Source organism: Ovis aries, chromosome 4 (assembly GCF_016772045.2).
Source record: "Ovis aries strain OAR_USU_Benz2616 breed Rambouillet chromosome 4, ARS-UI_Ramb_v3.0, whole genome shotgun sequence".
Classification (NCBI taxonomy): domain Eukaryota; kingdom Metazoa; phylum Chordata; class Mammalia; order Artiodactyla; family Bovidae; genus Ovis; species Ovis aries.
The window spans coordinates 67,922,880-67,942,566 of NC_056057.1; the positions used below are offsets into that span (position 1 = coordinate 67,922,880).

At 43.4% G+C, this 19,687-nt stretch overlaps 1 protein-coding gene across 4 annotated transcripts in view; it reads left to right on the plus strand.

Annotated features, from left to right (window-relative positions):
* SCRN1 (secernin 1) overlaps positions 1-19,687 on the plus strand; it is a 65,527-nt gene that overhangs the window by 24,249 nt on the left and 21,591 nt on the right. For all 4 annotated transcript variants that reach the window (XM_004007933.5, XM_027968645.2, XM_042248634.2 and 1 more), the window contains exon 3: positions 15,002-15,183. In XM_004007933.5, coding sequence (XP_004007982.3) covers positions 15,002-15,183 — 182 coding nt within the window. The remainder of the gene's footprint in view (positions 1-15,001; positions 15,184-19,687) is intronic.

The following is a 19,687-nucleotide window of genomic DNA, read 5'->3' on the forward strand; positions in this document are numbered from 1 at the left end:
CTGCCTTCCCTACATGTTTCTTTTTCCCAGAGAGTCATGCACACTGGAACACTTTGATTTTCATGTGGGCAGATTTCCTGAAGATGTCTCTAACAAATCCCATTCCACATGTCCTTCTCACAGTGTGCTGGACACACCTCCATGGAGTGGGGGTGATTATGCCCCCCACCCCTGCCATGAATCTTCATGAGGCTTTTTGGTGGCATCAGGTAGTGAAACCTGATGGAGGTGATGCTGTTGACCTCCAGGGCTGGGTCATAAAACAGTCTGACTTCTGCTTGTCTCCCTCCTTTGGGACTCTAGCCCTAAGTTCCCAGGCACCATGCTGGGAGGAACCTAGCAGATACCATGTGGTGGGGCCCGCATGGAGAACCTGCAACCAGTGCCAACTGCCAGATGTGTGAGGGAATGCCCTTTCAGAAATTCCAGACCTCAGACTCCATGGAATAGACTCACACCATCCCTTCTGTGCCCTGTCCAAATTCCTGATGCATCAAATTCATGAACATAATAAATGGTTGTTTTATATCACTAAATTTGGGGGTCATTTTTTAGTAGCCATAGTAAGTACAGTTCAGTTCAGTTCAGTTCAGTCAGTCAGTCAGTCAGTCGTGTCCGACTCTTTGCGACCTCATGAATCACAGCACGCCAGGCCTCCCTGTCCATCACGAACTCCCGGAGTTCACTCAGACTCACGTCCATCGAGTCAGTGATGCCATCCAGCCATCTCATCCTCTGTCATCCCCTTCTCCTCCTGCCCCCAATCCCTCCCAGCATCAGGGTCTTTCCAATGAGTCAACTCTTCGCATGAGGTGGCCAAAGTACTGGAGTTTCAGCTTTAGCATCATTCCTTCCAAAGAACATCCAGGGCTGATCTTTCAAATGCAAAACCTTTAATAAGTATAACTGAAATAAATATTTTAGAAAAATTTATTTTCTTTTTTGGGACATAGATTAAACGACTCTATCTGCTTTGTTCTCATGGTTACAATCATTTTAGGAAATAGACTAGATTCCTTTCACTAGTTATGAGAAATTATGCTCAAATACACCATGTATTTATGGTGTACACCTCAAAATACACCATAAATTATGTCCCCTTGCCTAATAACTTAGCGCAGTTTGATACATACCAGAGGTAGTTGCTAGGCAGCCTGACCTTTTTTCTGAGTTGCATATCTGTGTTCTGAGTTGCCTTGGCATGTTTTCACATCCGTATGCTGCAGGTAAAATAACTTCACAGGTCAAAAACCAAATTCACTGTTCCCATTTCATTTGCTTCTCTTCCTCTGACAGCTCTGTTGTCTGTCATAGAGTTTATTCTAGAAACCAGAAGCAAGCGTTGACCCATGTTTTCCAACTCACCTGTGGATGCACAGGGACAGCGGTCACTGAGTCTTGTTGCTTCCTTGCCTGTGTCCCCGTCTGCTCACCACTCCCGGTCCATTCACACCCACCCCCATCTCCTTTCTGCTTTGATCTGCTTAGTCGTGCCCAGGTCTCTTTCCCCTGAATTCTGTTCCCTGCAGGGTCACTGGACTTTTCTTTCCAGATCACAGCTTTGTCACGGCCTCGTTTAAAAATGTTGGGTTGTTGTTTATAAGATGAGAATCCAGGCTGATTGGCATGCCATTCAGAACTCTTCCTGCCTGGCATCCTGTTCACTTTTCTTTCTTTTCTTTTAAATTAATAGCCATTTTTAAAGCAGTTTTAGATTTGTGGGAAAATGAGTGTAAGTACAGAGTGTTCTCATATAATCCCTCACCACCCCTGCTGCCTGCCTCCCCGTTTCCCCTATTATTAACATTTTGCCTTGATATCTTTTACAGTGGATGAGCCTGTATTGATACATTATTATTAACCCAGTCAGTAGTTTATTAAACTTCACTCTTGGTGTTGTGAATTCTCTGGGGTTTGACAATGTCTAATACCATGTATCCATCTATCATACAGGGTATTTTGAGTGCCCTAAAAATCCTCTGTGTTCCAGCTAGTCATCTCTCCCTTCCCCTAACCCCTGGAAACCCCTTATCTTTTCACTGTCTTCATAGTTTTCCCTTTTATAGAAGGTTATATAGTTGGAATCATACAGTCTAGAGCCTTTTTGGATTGGCTGACTTAGTGATAGACATTTAAGATTCACTGATGTCTCTTCCAAGCTTGATAGAATGTTTCTTTTTTGCTCTGAATAATAATCCATTGCCTGGATATACCACAATTTATTTTTCCATTCACCTATTGAAGGACATCTTGGTGGAATCCAAGTTTGGGCAATTTTGAATAAAGTTGCTGTAAAATTTGTGTGCAGGTTTTTTGTGCACATAAATTTTTAAACTCATTTGGGTAAAAGTACTTTGTAATGTAATTTTATATTTTGAATAAGTGATAAAATGATTTGGTTCAAAGATTTAATAATATTAAAAAGGTTTACAGTAAGCAGTCTTAATCTCTTCCTCCTGTCTATTAAAATTCCCATCTTATGTAATCCTTTTTTTTCTTGCTCATCTTGTCATCTTTTATGCAAATACAAATAAATATGTATATGCAGCCTTTTCTTTTTTCATGAAAGTAGCACATTATGTACACTATTCTGAGACTTGATATTTTTTTAACATACAATTTCTAGTTTGCAGTTGGCTTTCTTTTGTTTAGTAACATTTTCTAAAGAGTTTTCTATAGCTAAAAGCTTTCTAAAGAGTTTTCTATAGCTGAACATAGAAATAGAGATTATTATTATTCTTTTACAGCTGATAGTAAGTAGTCTATGGTGGAGATATTCCATAATTTAATCAGTTCTCTATTGGTGAATGCTTGGGCTTTTGGCTGGTCTGGAAAGTACTGCCGTGAAGAACATTGTACACAAGCCTTTCTGTACGTGGGCATGTACAGTCATTGAACACGCTTCCACATGCAGGGTCACTAGGTCATAGGATACTTTCTGCTGCTGCTGCTGCTGCTGCTGCTGCTGCTAAGTCGCTTCAGTCGTGTCCGACTCTGTGCGACCCCAGAGACGGCAGCCCACCAGGCTCCCCAATCCCTGGGATTCTCCAGGCAAGAACACTGGAGTGGGTTGCCATTTCCTTCTCCAATGCATGAAAGTGAAAAGTGAAAGTGAAGTTGCTCAGTTGGGTCTGACTCTTCGGGACCCCATGGACTGCAGCCTATGAGGCTCCTCCATCCATGGGATTTTCCAGGCAAGAGTACTGGAGTCGGGTGCCATTGCCTTCTCCAGACCTCTGTTAGGGTTGTACAATTTCCTGCTTACTTTTTTAATCTTCATGCTTAGTTTTCCTTTTCTAGCTTATACAGTAGGCGTCAGCTGCACTGAGCTGCTTCTTGAACGAACAGCACGCTTTCGTTTCTGTGTTCTTTTGCTCTATCCTTTGCTGAGTCTTTCCTTCCCCTCCCATCTCGTCCTCTACTTGGTAGACTCCTATGCGTTCTTCAAGGCACCAGCGCCAATATCCCCCTTCTCCCTTTAGCCTGTCACCCTTCTGTGAATGTGTAGCATGTTAAGTGTCTTTTTCTTTTATAAATTAATTGAAATTCATAGTCACCTGAAACTAGGGGAATGAGTTCTGGCTCAGGAGGCAGGGGCCTGTGTTCTAGTCCCGCCTTCTGCATTTTCTGCGTCTTGGACCTCTGAGCCTCTGAGACTCAGTTTCATCATTTGCCAGACAGAGATCACAGCACCCCCCGCCCCGCCTTCTTGTAAAGCATGTGTGAGCTGGCACGAGAAAGCACTTCGTAAACTCCACGGAGAACACTGTGCAGAGAGAGATTTTTCTTTTTCTTTTTTTTCAGGTTTTTTTGTTGTTGGTTTCTAAAAAATTAATTTATTTTTAATTGAAGGATAATTGCTTTACAGAATTTTGTTCAGTTCAGTCACTCAGTTGTGTCCGACTCTTTGCAAGCCCATGAATCGCAGCATGCCAGGCCTCCCTGTCCATCACCAACTCCAGGAGTTCACTCACACTCACGTCCATCGAGTCCATGATGCCATCCAGCCATCTCATCCTCTGCCGTCCCCTTCTCCTCCTGCCCCCAATCCCTCCCAGCATCAGAGTCTTTTCCAATCAGTCAACTCTTCAAATGAGGTGGCCAGAGTACTGGAGTTTCAGCTTTAGCATCATTCCTTCCAAAGAACACCCAAGGTTGATCTCCTTCAGAATGGACTGGTTGGATCTCCTTGCAGTCCAAGGGACTCTCGAGTCTTCTCCAACAACACAGTTCAAAAGCATCAATTCTTTGGCGCTCAGCCTTCTTTACAGTCCAACTCTGACATCCATACGTGACTACTGGAAAAACCATAGCCTTGACTAGACGGACCTTAGTCAGCAAAGTAATGTCTCTGCTTTTGAATATACTATCTAGGTTGCTCATAACTTTTCTTCCAAGGAGTAAGTGTCTTTTAATTTCATGGCTGCGATCACCATCTGCAGTAATTTTGGAGCCCCCAAAATAAAGTCTGACACTGTTTCCACTGTTTCCCCATCTATTTCCTATGAAATGATGGGACCGGATGCCATGATCTTAGTTTTCTGAATGTGGAGCTTTAAGCCAACTTTTTCACTCTCCTCTTTCACTTTCATCAAGAGGCTTTTTATTTTTTTTATTTTTTATTTTTAAATTTTTTTTAAGAGGCTTTTTAGTTCCTCTTCACTTTCTACCATAAGGGTGGTGTCATCTGCATATCTGAGGTTAATGATATTTCTCCCGGCAATCTTGATTCCAGCTTGTGTTTCTTCCAGTCCAGCGTTTCTCATGATGTACTCTGCATCTAAGTTAAACATCAACATGAGTCAGCTATGTCCCCTCCATCTTGAAGCTCCCTCCATCTCTCTTCCCCTTCCACCCCTCTAGGTTGTTACAGAGTCCCTGTTTGAGTTCCCTGAGTCGTACATCAAATTCCCATTTGTTGTTTAGTCGCTTCCTTCATGTCCAACTCTTGTGACCCCATACACTGTAGCCACCAGGCTTCTCTGTCCATGGGTGGGATTCTCCAGAGAAGAATACTGGAGTGGGTTGCCATTTCCTTCTCCAAAATTTCCATTGACAATCTGCTTTACATTTGGTAATATAAGTTTCCATATTACTCTTTTCATACATCTCACCCTCTCCTTCCTGCCCTCCCCCACCATGGCCGTAAGTCTGTTCTCTGTGTCTGTGTCTCCGTTGGTGCCCTGCAAATAATTTCCTCAGTACTATCTTTCTAGATTCCATATATATTATGATATTTATCTTTCTCTTTCTGACTTATTTCACTGTGTATAATAGGCTCTAGGTTTATCCACCTCATCAGAACTGACTCAAATTCATTCCTTTTTATGGCTGAGTAATATTTCATTGCTTATATGTACCGTAGCTTTTTTATCCATCTGTCGATGGACATCTAGGTTGCGTCCATGTTCTAGCTATTATAAATAGTGCTGCAGTGAACATTGGGGGTACATGTGTCTTTTTCAATTTTGGTTTCCTCAGGGTATATGCCTAGTAGTGGGATTGCTGGGTCATATGGTGGTATGGTTCTTGTAAAGCACATGTGAGCTGACACGAGAAAGCGCTTTGTAAACTCGAAGGAGAACACTGTGCAGAGAGAGATTTTTCTTTTTCTTTTTTTTAAAAAAGAATCAGATAGTGCTGAGAGATTCTGTGACTCCAGGTCTCAGTTCCCAAACTCCTAATTTGTAGCATGTGCTAAATCTGCTTTTCAAACTTACTCTGTGTCTTTAATTCCCATACAGTTACACCTGTCTCCATCCCCTGTTCTTGTCCCAAGTACAGAATGACGGGTTCTTTTCTACCGGGCTTTTGAGCTACAATAACTATAATGTAACTTTCATAATAGTCTTCATTAGCATACAGAAAATTTTAATTTTGAAGACTGAGAACTTCTCATAAAAATTCTTCTATTACTCAGCCTTTTCATGACATTTTAAACATTGTCTGCAGTTTCCCTAGAAATCTCATGTGAGTGTTGCAGTCCCTGAAGCCCGTTTTCTGAGAATAATCCTGTGGAGAAGGTCACTCTGATTACTCATTGCTGCCCACCCGCCCACACTTCCAGCTGGGCCATCTTCCCAGGTGGGCTTGCCTTTAGTTCATGCCCTTACCCACCCTTCCCTTCATCCTGCCCTCAGTCTGTCCCTCTGTCCGCCTATCCATCTCTCATCTACTGTTTCTCCAGTTCACTCTACTTGAGATGGAGGAATAAAAAATGGGGTCCTCCAGCACTGAGTTCCTCAGTTTCAAAAATTACACTGGGCATTTTGTTCAGCTGCACAGTTGGCAGATTGGAGCATTTTATTTTGTGCTCTTTAGTCTTTCTTCTGCAGATGCTGGGTTTTTAACAACTCCCATTTTGGTTGCAGAGTAGGATGGGTAAGTTCAGTTCAGTTGCTCAGTTGTGTCTAACTCTTTGCGACCCCATGGACTGCAGCATGCCAGGCCTCCCTGTCCATCACCAACTGCCAGAGTTTACCCAAACTCATGTCCATTGAGTTGGTGATGCCATCCAGCCATCTCATCATTTGTCATCCCCTGCTCCTGCCCTCAATCTTTCCCAGCCTCAGGGTCTTTTCAAATGAGTTAGCTCTTCGCATGAGGTGGCCAAAGTATTGGAGTTTCAGTTTCAACATCAGTCCTTCCAATGAACACCCAGGACTGATTTCCTTTAGGATGGACTGGTTGGATCTCCTTGCAGTCCAAGGGACTCTCAAGAGTCTTCTCCAACACCACAGTTCAAAAGCATCAATTCTTCTGTACTCAGCTTTCTTTTCAGTCCAACTCGCACATCCATACATGACTACTGGAAAAACCATAGCCTTGACTAGATGGACCTTTGTTGACAAAGTAATGTTTCTGCTTTTTAATATGCTGTCTAGGTTGGTCGCAACTTTCCTTCCAAGGAGTAAGTGTCTTTTAATTTCATGGCTGCAGTCACCATCTGCACCAAAATCACTGTTTCCCCATTTATTTGCCATGAGTGATGGGACTGGATGCCATGATCTTAGTTATCTGAATGTTGAGCTTTAAGGCAACTTTTTCACTCTCCTCTTTCACTTTTCTCAAGAGCCTCTTTAGTTCTTCATTTTCTGCCAGAAGGGTGGTGTCATCTGCATATCTGAGGTTATTGACATCTCTCCCGGCAATCTTGATTCCAGCTTTTGCTTCCTCCAGCCCAGCGTTTCTCATGATGTACTCTGCATATAAGTTAAATAAGCAGAGTGACAATATACAGCCTTGACGTACTTCTTTTCCTATTTGGAACCAGTCTGTTGTTCCATGTCCAGTTTTAACTGTTGCTTCCTGACCTGCATACAGGTTTCTCAAGAGGTAGGTCAGGTGGTCTAGTATTCCCATCTCTTTCAGAATTTTCCACAGTTTATTGTGATCCACACAATCAAAGGCTTTGACATAGTCAATACAGCAGAAATAGATGTTTTTCTGGAACTCTCTTGCTTTTTTGATGATCCAGAGGATGTTAACAATTCGATCTCTGGTTCCTCTGCCTTTTCTAAACCTAGCTTGAACAGCAAGGAGTTCATGGTTCACGTATCGCTGAAGCCTGGCTTGGAGAATTTTGAGCATTACTTTACTAGCGTGTGAGATGAGTGCAATTGTGCAGTCATTTGAGCGTTCTTTGGCATTGCCTCTCTTAGGGATTGGGATGAAAAATGACCTTTTCCAGTCCTGTGGCTGCTGCTGAGTTTTGCTGGCATATTGAGTACAGCACAGCATCATCTTTTAGGATTTGAAGTAGCTCAACTGGAATTCCATCACCTCCACTAGCTTTGTTCGTAGTGATGCTTTCTAAGGCGCACTTGACTTCACATTCCAGGATGTCTGGCTCTAGGTGAGTTATCACATCATCGTGATTATCTGGGTCGTGAAGATCTTTTTTGTACAGTTCTTCTGTGTATTTTTGCCACCTCTTCTTAATATCTTCTGCTTCTGTTAGGTCCATACCATTTCTGTCCTTTATCGAGCCCATCTTTGCATGAAATGTTCCCTTCGTATCTGTAATTTTCTTGAAGAGATCTCTAGTCTTTCCCATTCTATTGTTTTCCTCTATTTCTTTACATTGATCGCTGAGGAAGGCTTTCTTACCTCTCTGTGCTATTCTTTGGAACTCTGCATTCAAATAGATATATCTTTGCTTTTCTCTGCTTTTCACTTCTCTTTTTCACAGCTATTTGTAAGGCCTCCTCAGACACCCATTTTGCTTTTTTGCATTTATTTTTCTTGGGGATGGTGTTGATCCCTGTCTCCTGTACAGTGTCACGAACCTCCATCCATAGTTCATCAGGCACTCTGTCTATCAGATCTAGGCCCTTAAATCTATTTCTCACTTCCACTGTATAATCATAAGGGATTTGATTTAGGTCATACCTGAATGGTGTAGTGGTTTTCCCCACTTTCTTCAATTTAAGTCTGAATTTGGTAATAAGGAGTTCATGATCTGAGCCACAGTTAGCTCCCGGTCTTGTTTTTGCTGACTGTATAGAGCTTCTCCATCTTTGGCTGCAAAGGATATAATCAATCTGATTTCGGTGTTGACCATCTGGTGATGTCCATGTGCAGAGTCTTCTCTTAAGTTGTTGGAAGAGGGTGTTTGCTATGACCAGTGTGTTCTCTTGGCAAAACTCTGTTAACGTTTGCTTCATTCTGTACTCCAACGCCAAATTTGCCTGTTACTCCAGGTGTTTCTTGACTTTGTACTTTTGCATTTCAGTCCCCTATAATGAAAAGGACATCTTTTTGGGTGTTAATTCTAAAAGGTCTTGTAGGTCTTCATAGAACCGTTTACCTTCAGCTTTTTCAGCGTTACTGGTTGGGGCATAGACTTGGATCACCGTGATATTGAACAGAAATCATTCTGTCGTTTTTGAGATTGCATCCACGTCAAGTACTGCATTTCGGGCTCTTTTGTTGACTATGATGGCTAGTCCATTTCTTCTAAGGGATTCTTGCTCACAGTAGTAGATATAATGGTCATCTGAGTTAAATTCACCCATTCCAGTCCGTCTTAGTTTGCTAATTCCTAGAATGTTGACATTCCCTCTTGCCATCTCCTGTTTGATCACTTCCAACTTGCCTTGATTCATGGACCTAACATTCCAGGTTCCTATGCAATATTGCTCTTTATAGCACGGGACCTGATGGATAAGTATGTATCTATTTTTGAAGGCCTCTGAGTCCTGAGGATGCTATGTACTGTGCCTAGGGCCCTGTGGGTAGAGGTGCTGAGGAAGCAAGACGAATGATTTCCTGGATCATGATGTTCTGTCTGTGCATGGGTGCATTTGTGCGTGGATGTGGAATGGGTTTAGGTCTATTGTAAATGGTTAAGCCTTCTATTTAAGAAAGAAAGGATACAATATTATAATATTCTCCTGGAAAAGACAATGGGTTTCAACTAAAGTTTTCATTATCTATACTTGGTGCCCAAGAGAGTCATTATACCATAACTTATGGAGACAGAATTCTTGATAGCCAAGTCAGGTTTGATACATAATTGCTTTTTGAAAGATTCTCTTATTATTATATAATAAACCTCTCCTCCATTTTTGCCTCCTTTAGACTTCATTATTTCTTTTTTTAGAAAGTTATTTTGAATATTTTTTTTCCCACTACATGAAATTCTGTGTGAGATTAGTATCCTCAGTCAGGTTATACAACTTTCACAATTTGGGGTAGATTTTTGGTAGATACTTTTTTCCTCCTTTCTTCCCAAAGAAAATATTTGCAAGAACCGAAAATTACCAATTAATGGTAGCCGGTGGCGTTATTAGTAACATTGTCCATGTCCATGTCTGTGGTGGGGCAGGGAGTGGGTTCTCAATGTTAATTCTGAAGATTATCCCTTACTACAGGGGAGTACAGTCATTCTGGAATCTGAAATCTGAGCAGACCCATGGTCACTAAGTAGATTGTATGCTTTTCTTCCTATCAGTTTTCCTGTTTTCATCCTTTCAGCCCCAGAGGCAGGGATTCCCAGCCTCCTGTGGAGTCAGAGCATCTCCCTGGCCCCATGGGAGAGTGGCTTGGCCTTACATCCCCTTTCCCAAGCCTGTTTCTGAACCCTTTGCATTGTCCATCCTTAAAGATCTTGCAGCTTCAGGGAGATAAAAAAGAGCTCTTCTAAAATATACCCAGCATCTTCTTTTGTCTTTGTTTAGACTCCTATAAGCCTTAATGGCACATTTCCCAAAACTAGTCTAGTTGCAGGCAAGAAGACACTGGGATTAAAAACATTAAAAAAACAACCTCAATGAGAATCTCAATACTGCTTTAGAGTCACAGGTTTTCTGAAACTAAACCTATTTTCCTAAAGCATCCCGTTTTCCCCTACCTTTCTTTCTCCTCCTAAGAAGTCTGGCTGACTCATCAACTCATTTCACAGTGGTTTTCGCTGGCGGTGCCAGGGTTGTGTTCACCATCTGAGTACAGTAGGAAAGGCACAATGGTTGCATTGCAGTAAGTGAAATGTCTATTGTGTGAGTGTCTCTATTCTCCTTTCATTGGGTGATATCCAGAAATAGTGTGTGTAGGAATGTGCAAGGGTTAGGCGACAGCATGACGCTGATTTTGCTTTTTCATTTTGGACACCATCACACAAAATAATAAAGGGCTTGCCCTGCAGAAGAATTGTCTTTTGTCTTTGTCTCTGGGGCCTTGTCAAGGTTTATCTTTCTATCCTCCAACCTGGTATGTGTCCCCAGGAGCCACCTGAGAGCGACAAGCTCAGTACAGGTAACATCTTTCAAACTTCAGTGATTAGCATTAGGCAGTGCTGACAGTTCTTTTTTAAGTTTGCGTTTCAGTTTCTTGACTGTGCCTTGCAGCCTGTGGGATCTTAGTTCCCTGACCAGGGATTGAACCTGTGCCCCTTGCGTTGAAATTGCTGAGTCATAACCACCGGACTGCCAGGGAAGTCTCAAAGCTGACATTTAGGAGTATGACTCACCCCTCATCCCCCACCCCTCTTCCGGGCTTGTTGTGTGGTCTTAGCACCCGGAAGTCATGCTAGCTGACAGATTTGTTTTACTAAAGACTGGGTGGGCTTGGCCATGGGGCAACAAGACAAATTGCTCCCCTTTTTGTGCAAGCCCCTTGAACAGCTTAATTCCCAGAGCTGAGGCCAGAACTGTACCCCATAAAGACTGATCTTTTGAGTGGTGAACATTTTCTTTTTCCTTTTTTCCTAACAGAAATCTGGCTGGAAATTTTCATTTTAGAACAAAGGTTTTTTTTGTTTTGCTTTGTTTTGTTTTTTAAATGCTGAAAGATTTCAGGTGCTTTTGGATTTTTCCCCTCAGAGAAACCTTCTCTGCTACTTCAAACCCCACTTCTCTGCCTCGTTAATAACGTGGCAGTTGTGTTGGTGAATCTTATTTCAGAAAATGACTGCCTGCAGAGTTCAGGTTCTAGATGGCTGACTGAAGTTTAACTCATTACATTGTGTGTAAATGTTCCTTATTTGTGAGATTTGCTCCCAAACTGGGACTTTTAAGTAACTAATCTCTGTGAAACAAATGTTTCTTCCTCCCAGACCTGGGTGTGATTAGTCAGGTTTCAAACCCAGTGAGCTGTGTGAATTGCAGCCACAGAGGGGCCCTTGGTAAGCCAGACTTCAGTGGTCCATGACAAAGATGCCCTGAGGGTGTGTGTTACAGGCTTGCTTGGGCTTCCCTGGTGGCACAGGGTTCCATCCCTGAGTTGGAAAGATCCCTTGGAGAAGGAAATGGTAACCCACTCCTGTCTTCTTGCCTGGAGAATCCCAAGGACAGAGGAGCCTGGCGGGCTACAGTCTATGGGGTCACAAAGAGTTGGACGTGACCGAGCAACTGAACGCACACACTTAAGACTGGGGTGCTCACACACCAGCTCCCCCTCACTGGCTGCCCTGTGTCCTGTGCGGGGATCTAGGGATCAGCGTTCAGCCTGGTGCTTGAAAGGGGCTGATTTAGCTTCTGTGTCTAGTTGGGGATCTCCTTGCTTCCTCACGATTCCAGTTTAGGTGTGAGAAGTGTCAAGTTGGCTGCATGTATTTTGAACTCCCACGAAGACCATATGGTCTTTTGGATTCAGTGTTCAGCCCTTTTATCAGTCAGTACTTACGCTTTTGCAGTCCTGTGACTCAGTGCCATCACAGCTCCCCTAAGTGGCAGAGTGGAGGACCTCCCTGAACCGGGAATACATTTTTGACATCCCCACCTTTTTCTTCTCATTCTCTTTATTCTGTGTGGAATACCTCAATGTCTGGCTCAGTTTGCAAGGTCAACTCAAATGCCACCCACTTGATAAAACCTCTGCCCACTTGGATGTGTTTCCTTGCCTCTGAACCTCAATTATGCTCCCTCTGACCTTTGTTACCTATTCATTCATTCATTTATTGATGCCTGCTATGTACCAGATTTGGGATCGAGCCCTCTCTCATTTCTGTATCTCTCATGGAGCTTACATTCTAGCCTGTGGAAATAGCATACATAAACAGCACCTGCAGTACGTAGGTCAATTATATAGTATTTTGGAAGGGTTAAAAAGGAGTGGAATGGGAAAAGGAAAAAGAATAGCAGGATTGGGTTGATCAGAAGTGCAAAGGCTTCCCTCATACCTCAGCTGTTCAAGAATCTGCCTACAATGCAGGAGACCCCAGTTTGATTCCTGGATCAGGAAGATCCCCTGGAGAAGGTATAGGCTTCCCACTTCAGTATTCTTGGGCTTCCCTTGTGGCTCAGCTGGTAAAGAATCTACCTGCAATGTGGGAGACCTGGGTTCAATCCCTGGGTTAGGAAGATCCCCTGGAGAAGGGAAAGGCTACCCATTCCAGTATTCTAGCCTGGAGAATTCCATGGACAGTATAGTCCATGGGGCCACAAAGAATTGGACATGACTGGGGACTTTCACTTTTCATAAGGTGGGAGGAGTGGGAGATGCAGTGCCTGTTAAGCAGACACACCTTAAGTTGGCCGGTGGTCGTGGTCATTTGTGTGTGTGCCTTCTCCTTTGCCAACTGAAGGGACAGGGACTGGGCCCCTCACTGACTTATCTGCCGGCAGCGCTTCGCACAAGATGCCTTGTGTGTGATTGGTGCTCTGTAGATAATTGATGAGATGGGAATGAAGGTGTAATCATGAATCTGAGGACAAATAAATAAGCTCATTTCCTATTTTTGCTTTTTTCCTGTCCTTAAAAAAAATTTATGATAAATCTGTGCTTAGGAAGTTGAGGTTCCTTCCCTATTTAGTCAGTCTTTTCAAGACAGAATTTGTCACTCGACCTCAGTGGGTACAGGGGTTTTGGAAAGTTTTGATCAATATCTGGGCTGCTTTTTGCATGAAATAAGACAATTCTAACATATATACCTCAATTCCATGTAGAAGAGCACAGAGGATCATAGTTTGTTTAGTGCTTTGGCCAGTTTTTGTTGTCAAAGGATCATTTTTTTAAAAAAATAAATAACCATAGGCAACTGAATAGGGGAAAACATTTCAAGAGTATGTTTTATTATCCGTTTGCCATGAAAAACTCAAGGGTCTCTTGACAACCTCTGAGTTTAGCTTTCAGTTTACAAATAGTTATCAAGTGAAATAACATTATCCCAGAGCAGAGCAATACCTAATGTGGATTGTGAAGATACAGATGTCACGTGACCAGTGAGTGTGCATTTCAGCTCTTACCTGGGGTTTAGCGATTATGGAAAATCAATGCAGAATAGCTTTCTGGGCTGCATTCAGAACTATAACTGGGTGTTGAGTCAAAAAAAGAGATCTAAGGCTGCAGTTGATCCAGTGCTTTCAGATGCCCAGTTTAAAATGTAAATGGATGCTGTGGTTGATAGAGTTCTCCCCTGACAGCTAAAAAGCCCTATATAATTTAAAGCCCTGAGTTCCGCAGCCTTCTTGGGAAGAGGGTGTCACAGATACTAGAATATCAGTGTCAGGAGGCCCTGTGGCCAGCCTAGTTTAGTGCTTTTCCTGCTGCTCCAGTAGAGTCTCCTAGGGGCCCAGTGTGGCGAGGGGAAGGCTCTGAGTGCTTTCCAGCCTGCTGTGTCTACTTGGAAAGGAATGAGCTAATCTAGATAAAGCTATTTCTTTCCAAGTACTTTTAGCCTCAGGATCCTTCCTCCATGCAAACTTTTACCCAAAAGCATAAAGACAATAGAACTGGTCACAGTGTATTGAGGTGAATGGAAGAACAGGCATGGGACTGGAGGAGGTAAGACACAGCTCTAAGTGGCGTGTACCACAGTTGTAAAAGGAGTTCAAAAAACGCCTTTCTGGGACTGTGTCCTCATGGGCTTAGTATGGGGATCAAATGGGGCAGACTGGGAAGCATAGTGGATAAGAGAGTGTACATTTAATGCATTAGTGAAATGTGAAGTATCACTATGTTTTTATCTTTTGTACCACTAGAGTAATCATATAGGTTGTCAAACTGTGTTCTAAGGAGCTGAGGAACATTGCAGGAAGCTTAAGGGACCTCTATTCTGCAGACAAAGCATCTTCCTTTTTATCTGCTTTCTGTGTTAGGCATCCAAGTAGAATTTCCTTTACGGATAGAGCTCTATAACTTTTACAGAGTTTGAAAACCACTAATCTAGAAGGAGTTTTGCGAATTAGTAGGTATGCTTGTTTGAAATGCTGGTGGCCATCTATGCCTTTTAAAATGACCAGATACAGAATATTCAGGGCAGAGACCAGCTCAATACCTGGTACATGAAAATAGACCGCCACTGTAGATGTCTTCATTATGCGCTGATTGGCTTGAACTAAAGAGACTGGAAAATGAGTGAGTGGCAAGACTGAAACTCACTGTGGAAACCTTTGAGCTGCTTCGAGATGTGCGATGTCTTTTAAGTCTGGGTGTTCCCAAGGCCTTTTATTTCTCGGCTCTGTTTGTAATGGATGTGGTGGTTTAATGGAAGTACCAAGGTGAAAACTAAGTGGTACCTGACAGATAATGGCCCTTTCTTTCTTCTGTCTTCATTTTTTAGTGCACTTACATTTCAGTCAACCAAGTTCCCAGGACCCATGCAATTGTGATAAGCAGACCTGCGTGGCTTTGGGGGGCAGAAATGGGAGCCAATGAACATGGAGTGTGCATAGCCAACGAAGCCGTCAATGCCAGAGAACCAGCTGCTGAGACGGAAGCCTTACTGGGGATGGATCTGGTCAGGTACTGCATGGTGGCTCTTAGAGGCAACCGCTCAAACAGGTTGGGGTGGGGATGGGCTTTCTCTCTCTCAAACCTCATACTTTGTTATGCAGTCCTTCCAAAGAAGACTTACGCCTTTTGATGTAAATTTGGAGGTGGTGGAAAAAAGAGTAGATTACAATGGAATATTATTCAGAAATAAAAAAAAAAATCAAGTGCTGATACCTGCTATACTTGAAAACATTATATTAAGTGAAAGAAGCCAGACACAAAAGGTCACATATTCTATGATTCTAGTTACATGAAATACCCAGAATAGGCAAATTCATTGAAGCAGAAAGTGATCTCCTGGGGTTGGAGTGGGGGATAGACAGGGATTCCTAATAGGTATGGGGCTTCTTTTTGGGGTGTTTGAAATGTTTTAAACTTAGATTATGGTAGTAGTTGCACAGCTTTATGAAGATACTAAAGATCATTCAATGATACTTTTAAATGGGTCAATTTTATGGTCTTTGAAATATATCTAATAATAGATAAAAGTAAATAGAAAAAAAATATATAAAACACATAAAATATAAAGGAAGAAAGAACAGAAGCTGCTTCCCTCCTTTCCCCTCTATGTCTCTGTCCTCTTTTCTCTCTTTTTCTCCCCTCCCAGCCACAGGGTAATGCATTCACGTTTAATGCGTTAGTGAAGTGTGGAGGCGGACGTGTAAGCTTGGCAAGAGGGAGGTCTCCACTGGCTTGTTTACTGATGCGTCACAAGCACTAGGGCCGTGTCCCTGGTGTGCAGCAGCTGATCAGTGGCCAAGTTTGGAAAGAATGACTACAGTAGAAAGTGGCAGGAATGAAATGACATTCTGAAGTAGTTTCTTTTTTTCCTGAAATAGTGAAATGCAATGAACTCATGGTATGGTTGAAGGGGGACTGGGCTGGGAGCTGGAGGTCTTGGTTTTCAGTGTGGAAACACCATCAGTATCTGTGCCCATCATTTGTTCAGTGTGAGTCCTGAATTGGATGACCTCTAGAGCTTCCCAAAGGGGACATCCTACAAAAAGGAATGGAGGTTTTTACGTTTTATAGGTTTTGCAGGGAGAAATTTCACATCTACACAAAGACGTCTGTGGCCCATAGCTTCTTTCACCTGGTGGACAGGTCAGTTTGCGACACTTTTTTGATGCCATGTTGCCTTTATGCCTTCCTCACCCTTCCCTACTATTCCTGGTTATTATTAACTGAGAAGGAGCAGGTCCCCTGAGCTGGAGAAAAGAAGGAAAAAGCCTCATATTTATAATGAGTTCTCTCTTGATCATCAGAGTGCAGTGGAGAGAATAACAAATTTTCAGCGTATGTTTTGACAGCTGTCCCAGTAGTTTTACCTCCCTGTTTAAGAGAAATCCTGAAAATGAAGAGTTAGCAGTGGAAAATAATGCCCCTTTTATGTCTCATTTGTAACCTTGCATTTTGAGTTATCATTGTCTTCATGGAGGGGATTAATGGAACTGGGAAATATCACCATTTGAACAGTTGATTTCTAAGGGATGACAGAAGAGAATGGTTTTTTCCTTTCTTCAATGCTTCTGACGTATCTTTTCAAGTTCATTAACCTGTAAGACAACCAGAGTTATTGAATATGTGCTTTGTGTTAGACTCTGAAGGCACATAAAGAAGCTCAGACACTTCAAAGAGATCTTAGTCTGTTTGCAGGGAGAGGACAGAAAATTGAGCAATGCAAGATTTTAGACCAGTTTAAGATGACAGGAGGAGAAATGTGTCTTAAGGCAATTGGAGATTTTTAGCCACATGAATGGCACAGAATCCCAGGCTCTCAGCAAACGCTGCTGGATGTTCAGAGATGATAATGGGCTGCATCCGTTTAGCAATGCTTCAAGGAGATGCATTTCACCTGGGTCTACAAGGCCCAGGGATGTAGACAGAGAAGATATATTTAGAACGTAATTGAGGTTGTGATAGTTACCAAGGTCTGGGACAGTAACACATGTTGGGAGTAGATGACAGGGTAAGTTTAATTGTAGTCATTTAGCTTCAACTCCTTTCCTGGCCACCCATGACCAGCTATTACAATACAAAGACAGGTGGGTGAAGAGGGCCCTGCTGTGCTATCTGCACCTTGAATGGCTCTTTGTGAGTTCAGGGTCTCAGCTTTACATCAGCCATGATCAGTTCAGTCACACACAGTCAGATACTGAGGGGCCATTCCATACCAACTGAATCCTAAAAGTGACCCCTGAGCCAGAAGGCCTCCTAGATCAACGTCTAAGTGCCTCCCAGCCGATGGGTGCGGTAGCTCCACATGTTTTCAGAGGGACTTAGGGGCGGGAGTGCGTGCATGCTCAGTCATGTCCAACTCTATGACCTCATGGACCCCACCAGGCTCCTCTGCCCAGATTTTCCAAATAAAAATAATGGAGTGGGTTGCCATTTCCTCCTCTAGGGGAATCTTCCTGACAAAAACTGTAAAACAGCTGCAGAGTTTATTATTAGAGACACAGCACAAGGTATGGAAGAGCACACAAGGAAACAGTTTATTTAAGTCAGAAGCAGGGCAGAAACAGACACCAGAGAGCAGTGCGGTAAAAAGGTGGTTTGAATCTCTTATATAAGACAGTTCTTCCTGGTGTTTTTGGTGAGTGTGAGGACTCACTGGTGATTTGCAGGGAGGTTCAGCCAGTGTTGGCTTTGCTCTTTTTAGGTGGCGCAGCGTAAAGAGCCCGCCTGCCAGTGCAGGAGACACAGGTTCGATTTCTGGGTTCAGGGAGGATCCTCTGGAGTAGGAAATGACAACCTACCCCATTATTGCCTGGAGAATCCCCTGGATAGAGGAGCCTGGTGGGCTACAGTCCTTGGGGTTGCAAAGAGTTGGATATGACTGAGCACACACACTAACCAGTGTCTATGGAGGAAAGAACCTGTGGAAATAAGAGTTACTATTTCCCAAACACTATTGGGTAATGAGTTTTGCAGAGAATATTTAACTCTCACCACCATCTGGTGAAGTGGGTGTGGCTACTTCTGTTTGGTAGACAGGAAACTGAGGCTGCGGGAGATTAAGGGACTTGCCTGAGGCTTCCACAGAGCCTGGTGTCCGGTGCCTGCCCCCTCAGGGAGGCTGCCTCCGTACTAGAGTGCAGGTTACTTCTCTCCAGGAGCCAGGAAGCTCTGGATACCAGGAGATGGAGGCCAGTCCAGAGGTTTCACGCACCTTTCTTCTAAATCAGTGCAGCCTTTAACATCCACTTTTCCCCCTCCCGCTTTCATCCCTCTGGCTAGAAGCTGGGAACTTTTTGATAACAAAAAAACAGTGAGGCCTTGCAGACCCCTTGATTTGTGGGGAATAAGAAAGGTTATTTGCCTCTGCATCTGTATAGGCTCATTCCTAAAAGGGGAGGGGGATTGACTTATTTTTATGACTTTCTCTAGGGCAGTGATTGTATGTTTACAGGAAATCTGATTATAACTTGCATGTGTGTGCTCGGTCGTGTCTGACTCTTTGCAACCCCATGGACTGCCGCCCGCCAGGCTTCTCTGTCCATGGAATTTCCCAGGTAAGGATACTGGAGCGGGTTGCCATTTCCTACTCCAGGGGATCTTCCCGACCAAGGGATGGAACCCGCATCTCTTGAGTCTCCTGCGTTGCCGGGTGGCTTCTTCACCACTGTGCCACCTGGGAAGCTCCATGTTGTACCTTAATTGGGATACAATGGCACAGGGGTTTTCCTAATCAGTGGAAGCATAGGGATCAAGAAGACAAGCGAGCAGTGTTCCTAAACATAGGAGCTTGCAGCAGGGGAGTGTGGAGGGTGCTCATCTTCCTTGGTGAGCTGTGTTCACCTTTCCAGAAAGGACACAGTGAGTTCGACATACTGGTGAGAAAGTCATTGGCCCCAAATAAGCATTTCCGCCAGAATTTTTCCATAAAAAATAAGGATTTGAATTTGGGAGCATCTAACTCCAAGACCCAGAATAATCTGACCAGGCGCACATTTCTGAAGGATTTGAGTTATGCTAAAGGTAAATGTCAGAGCAAGACTCTTAACAGTTGATTGATAGTTAACTGTTGGCGCAGTTAATTTCAGTCCTTTTCCCGCTCCAGTCAAGCCCATGTAGGAGGTATAGCAGCCAAAGTGAAAGTAGGCGTGGAGGCCAGAAAGTCCCTGTTTTCATTTGGCATCACATGAATGCACCTCATCTAGGAGGGGAAATGTTGGGAAAGGCTTTAAAATAGGCCTCTTGATGGTGGTGACTTGTGGGCCTGGATCCAGAGGTACAGATGCACCTCTGGATCTCAGGTGGAGAGGATGCGACCCTCTGTCATCTGCAGCTTTGCCAGTGGTCCTATTCTCGGCCCATGGCAGGGAGACCACCTGGGAATGGTCAGGTGGGACAAATGGGGATCTTTTCCCCATGGTCCTGGCATGAGGGGTTTAATCAGAATCATGTCTGTGGATGAGTGCAGAGGCCCTCCTGCAGACACTGCAGAAGGCACCAAAGTCAGTGTGGGGTG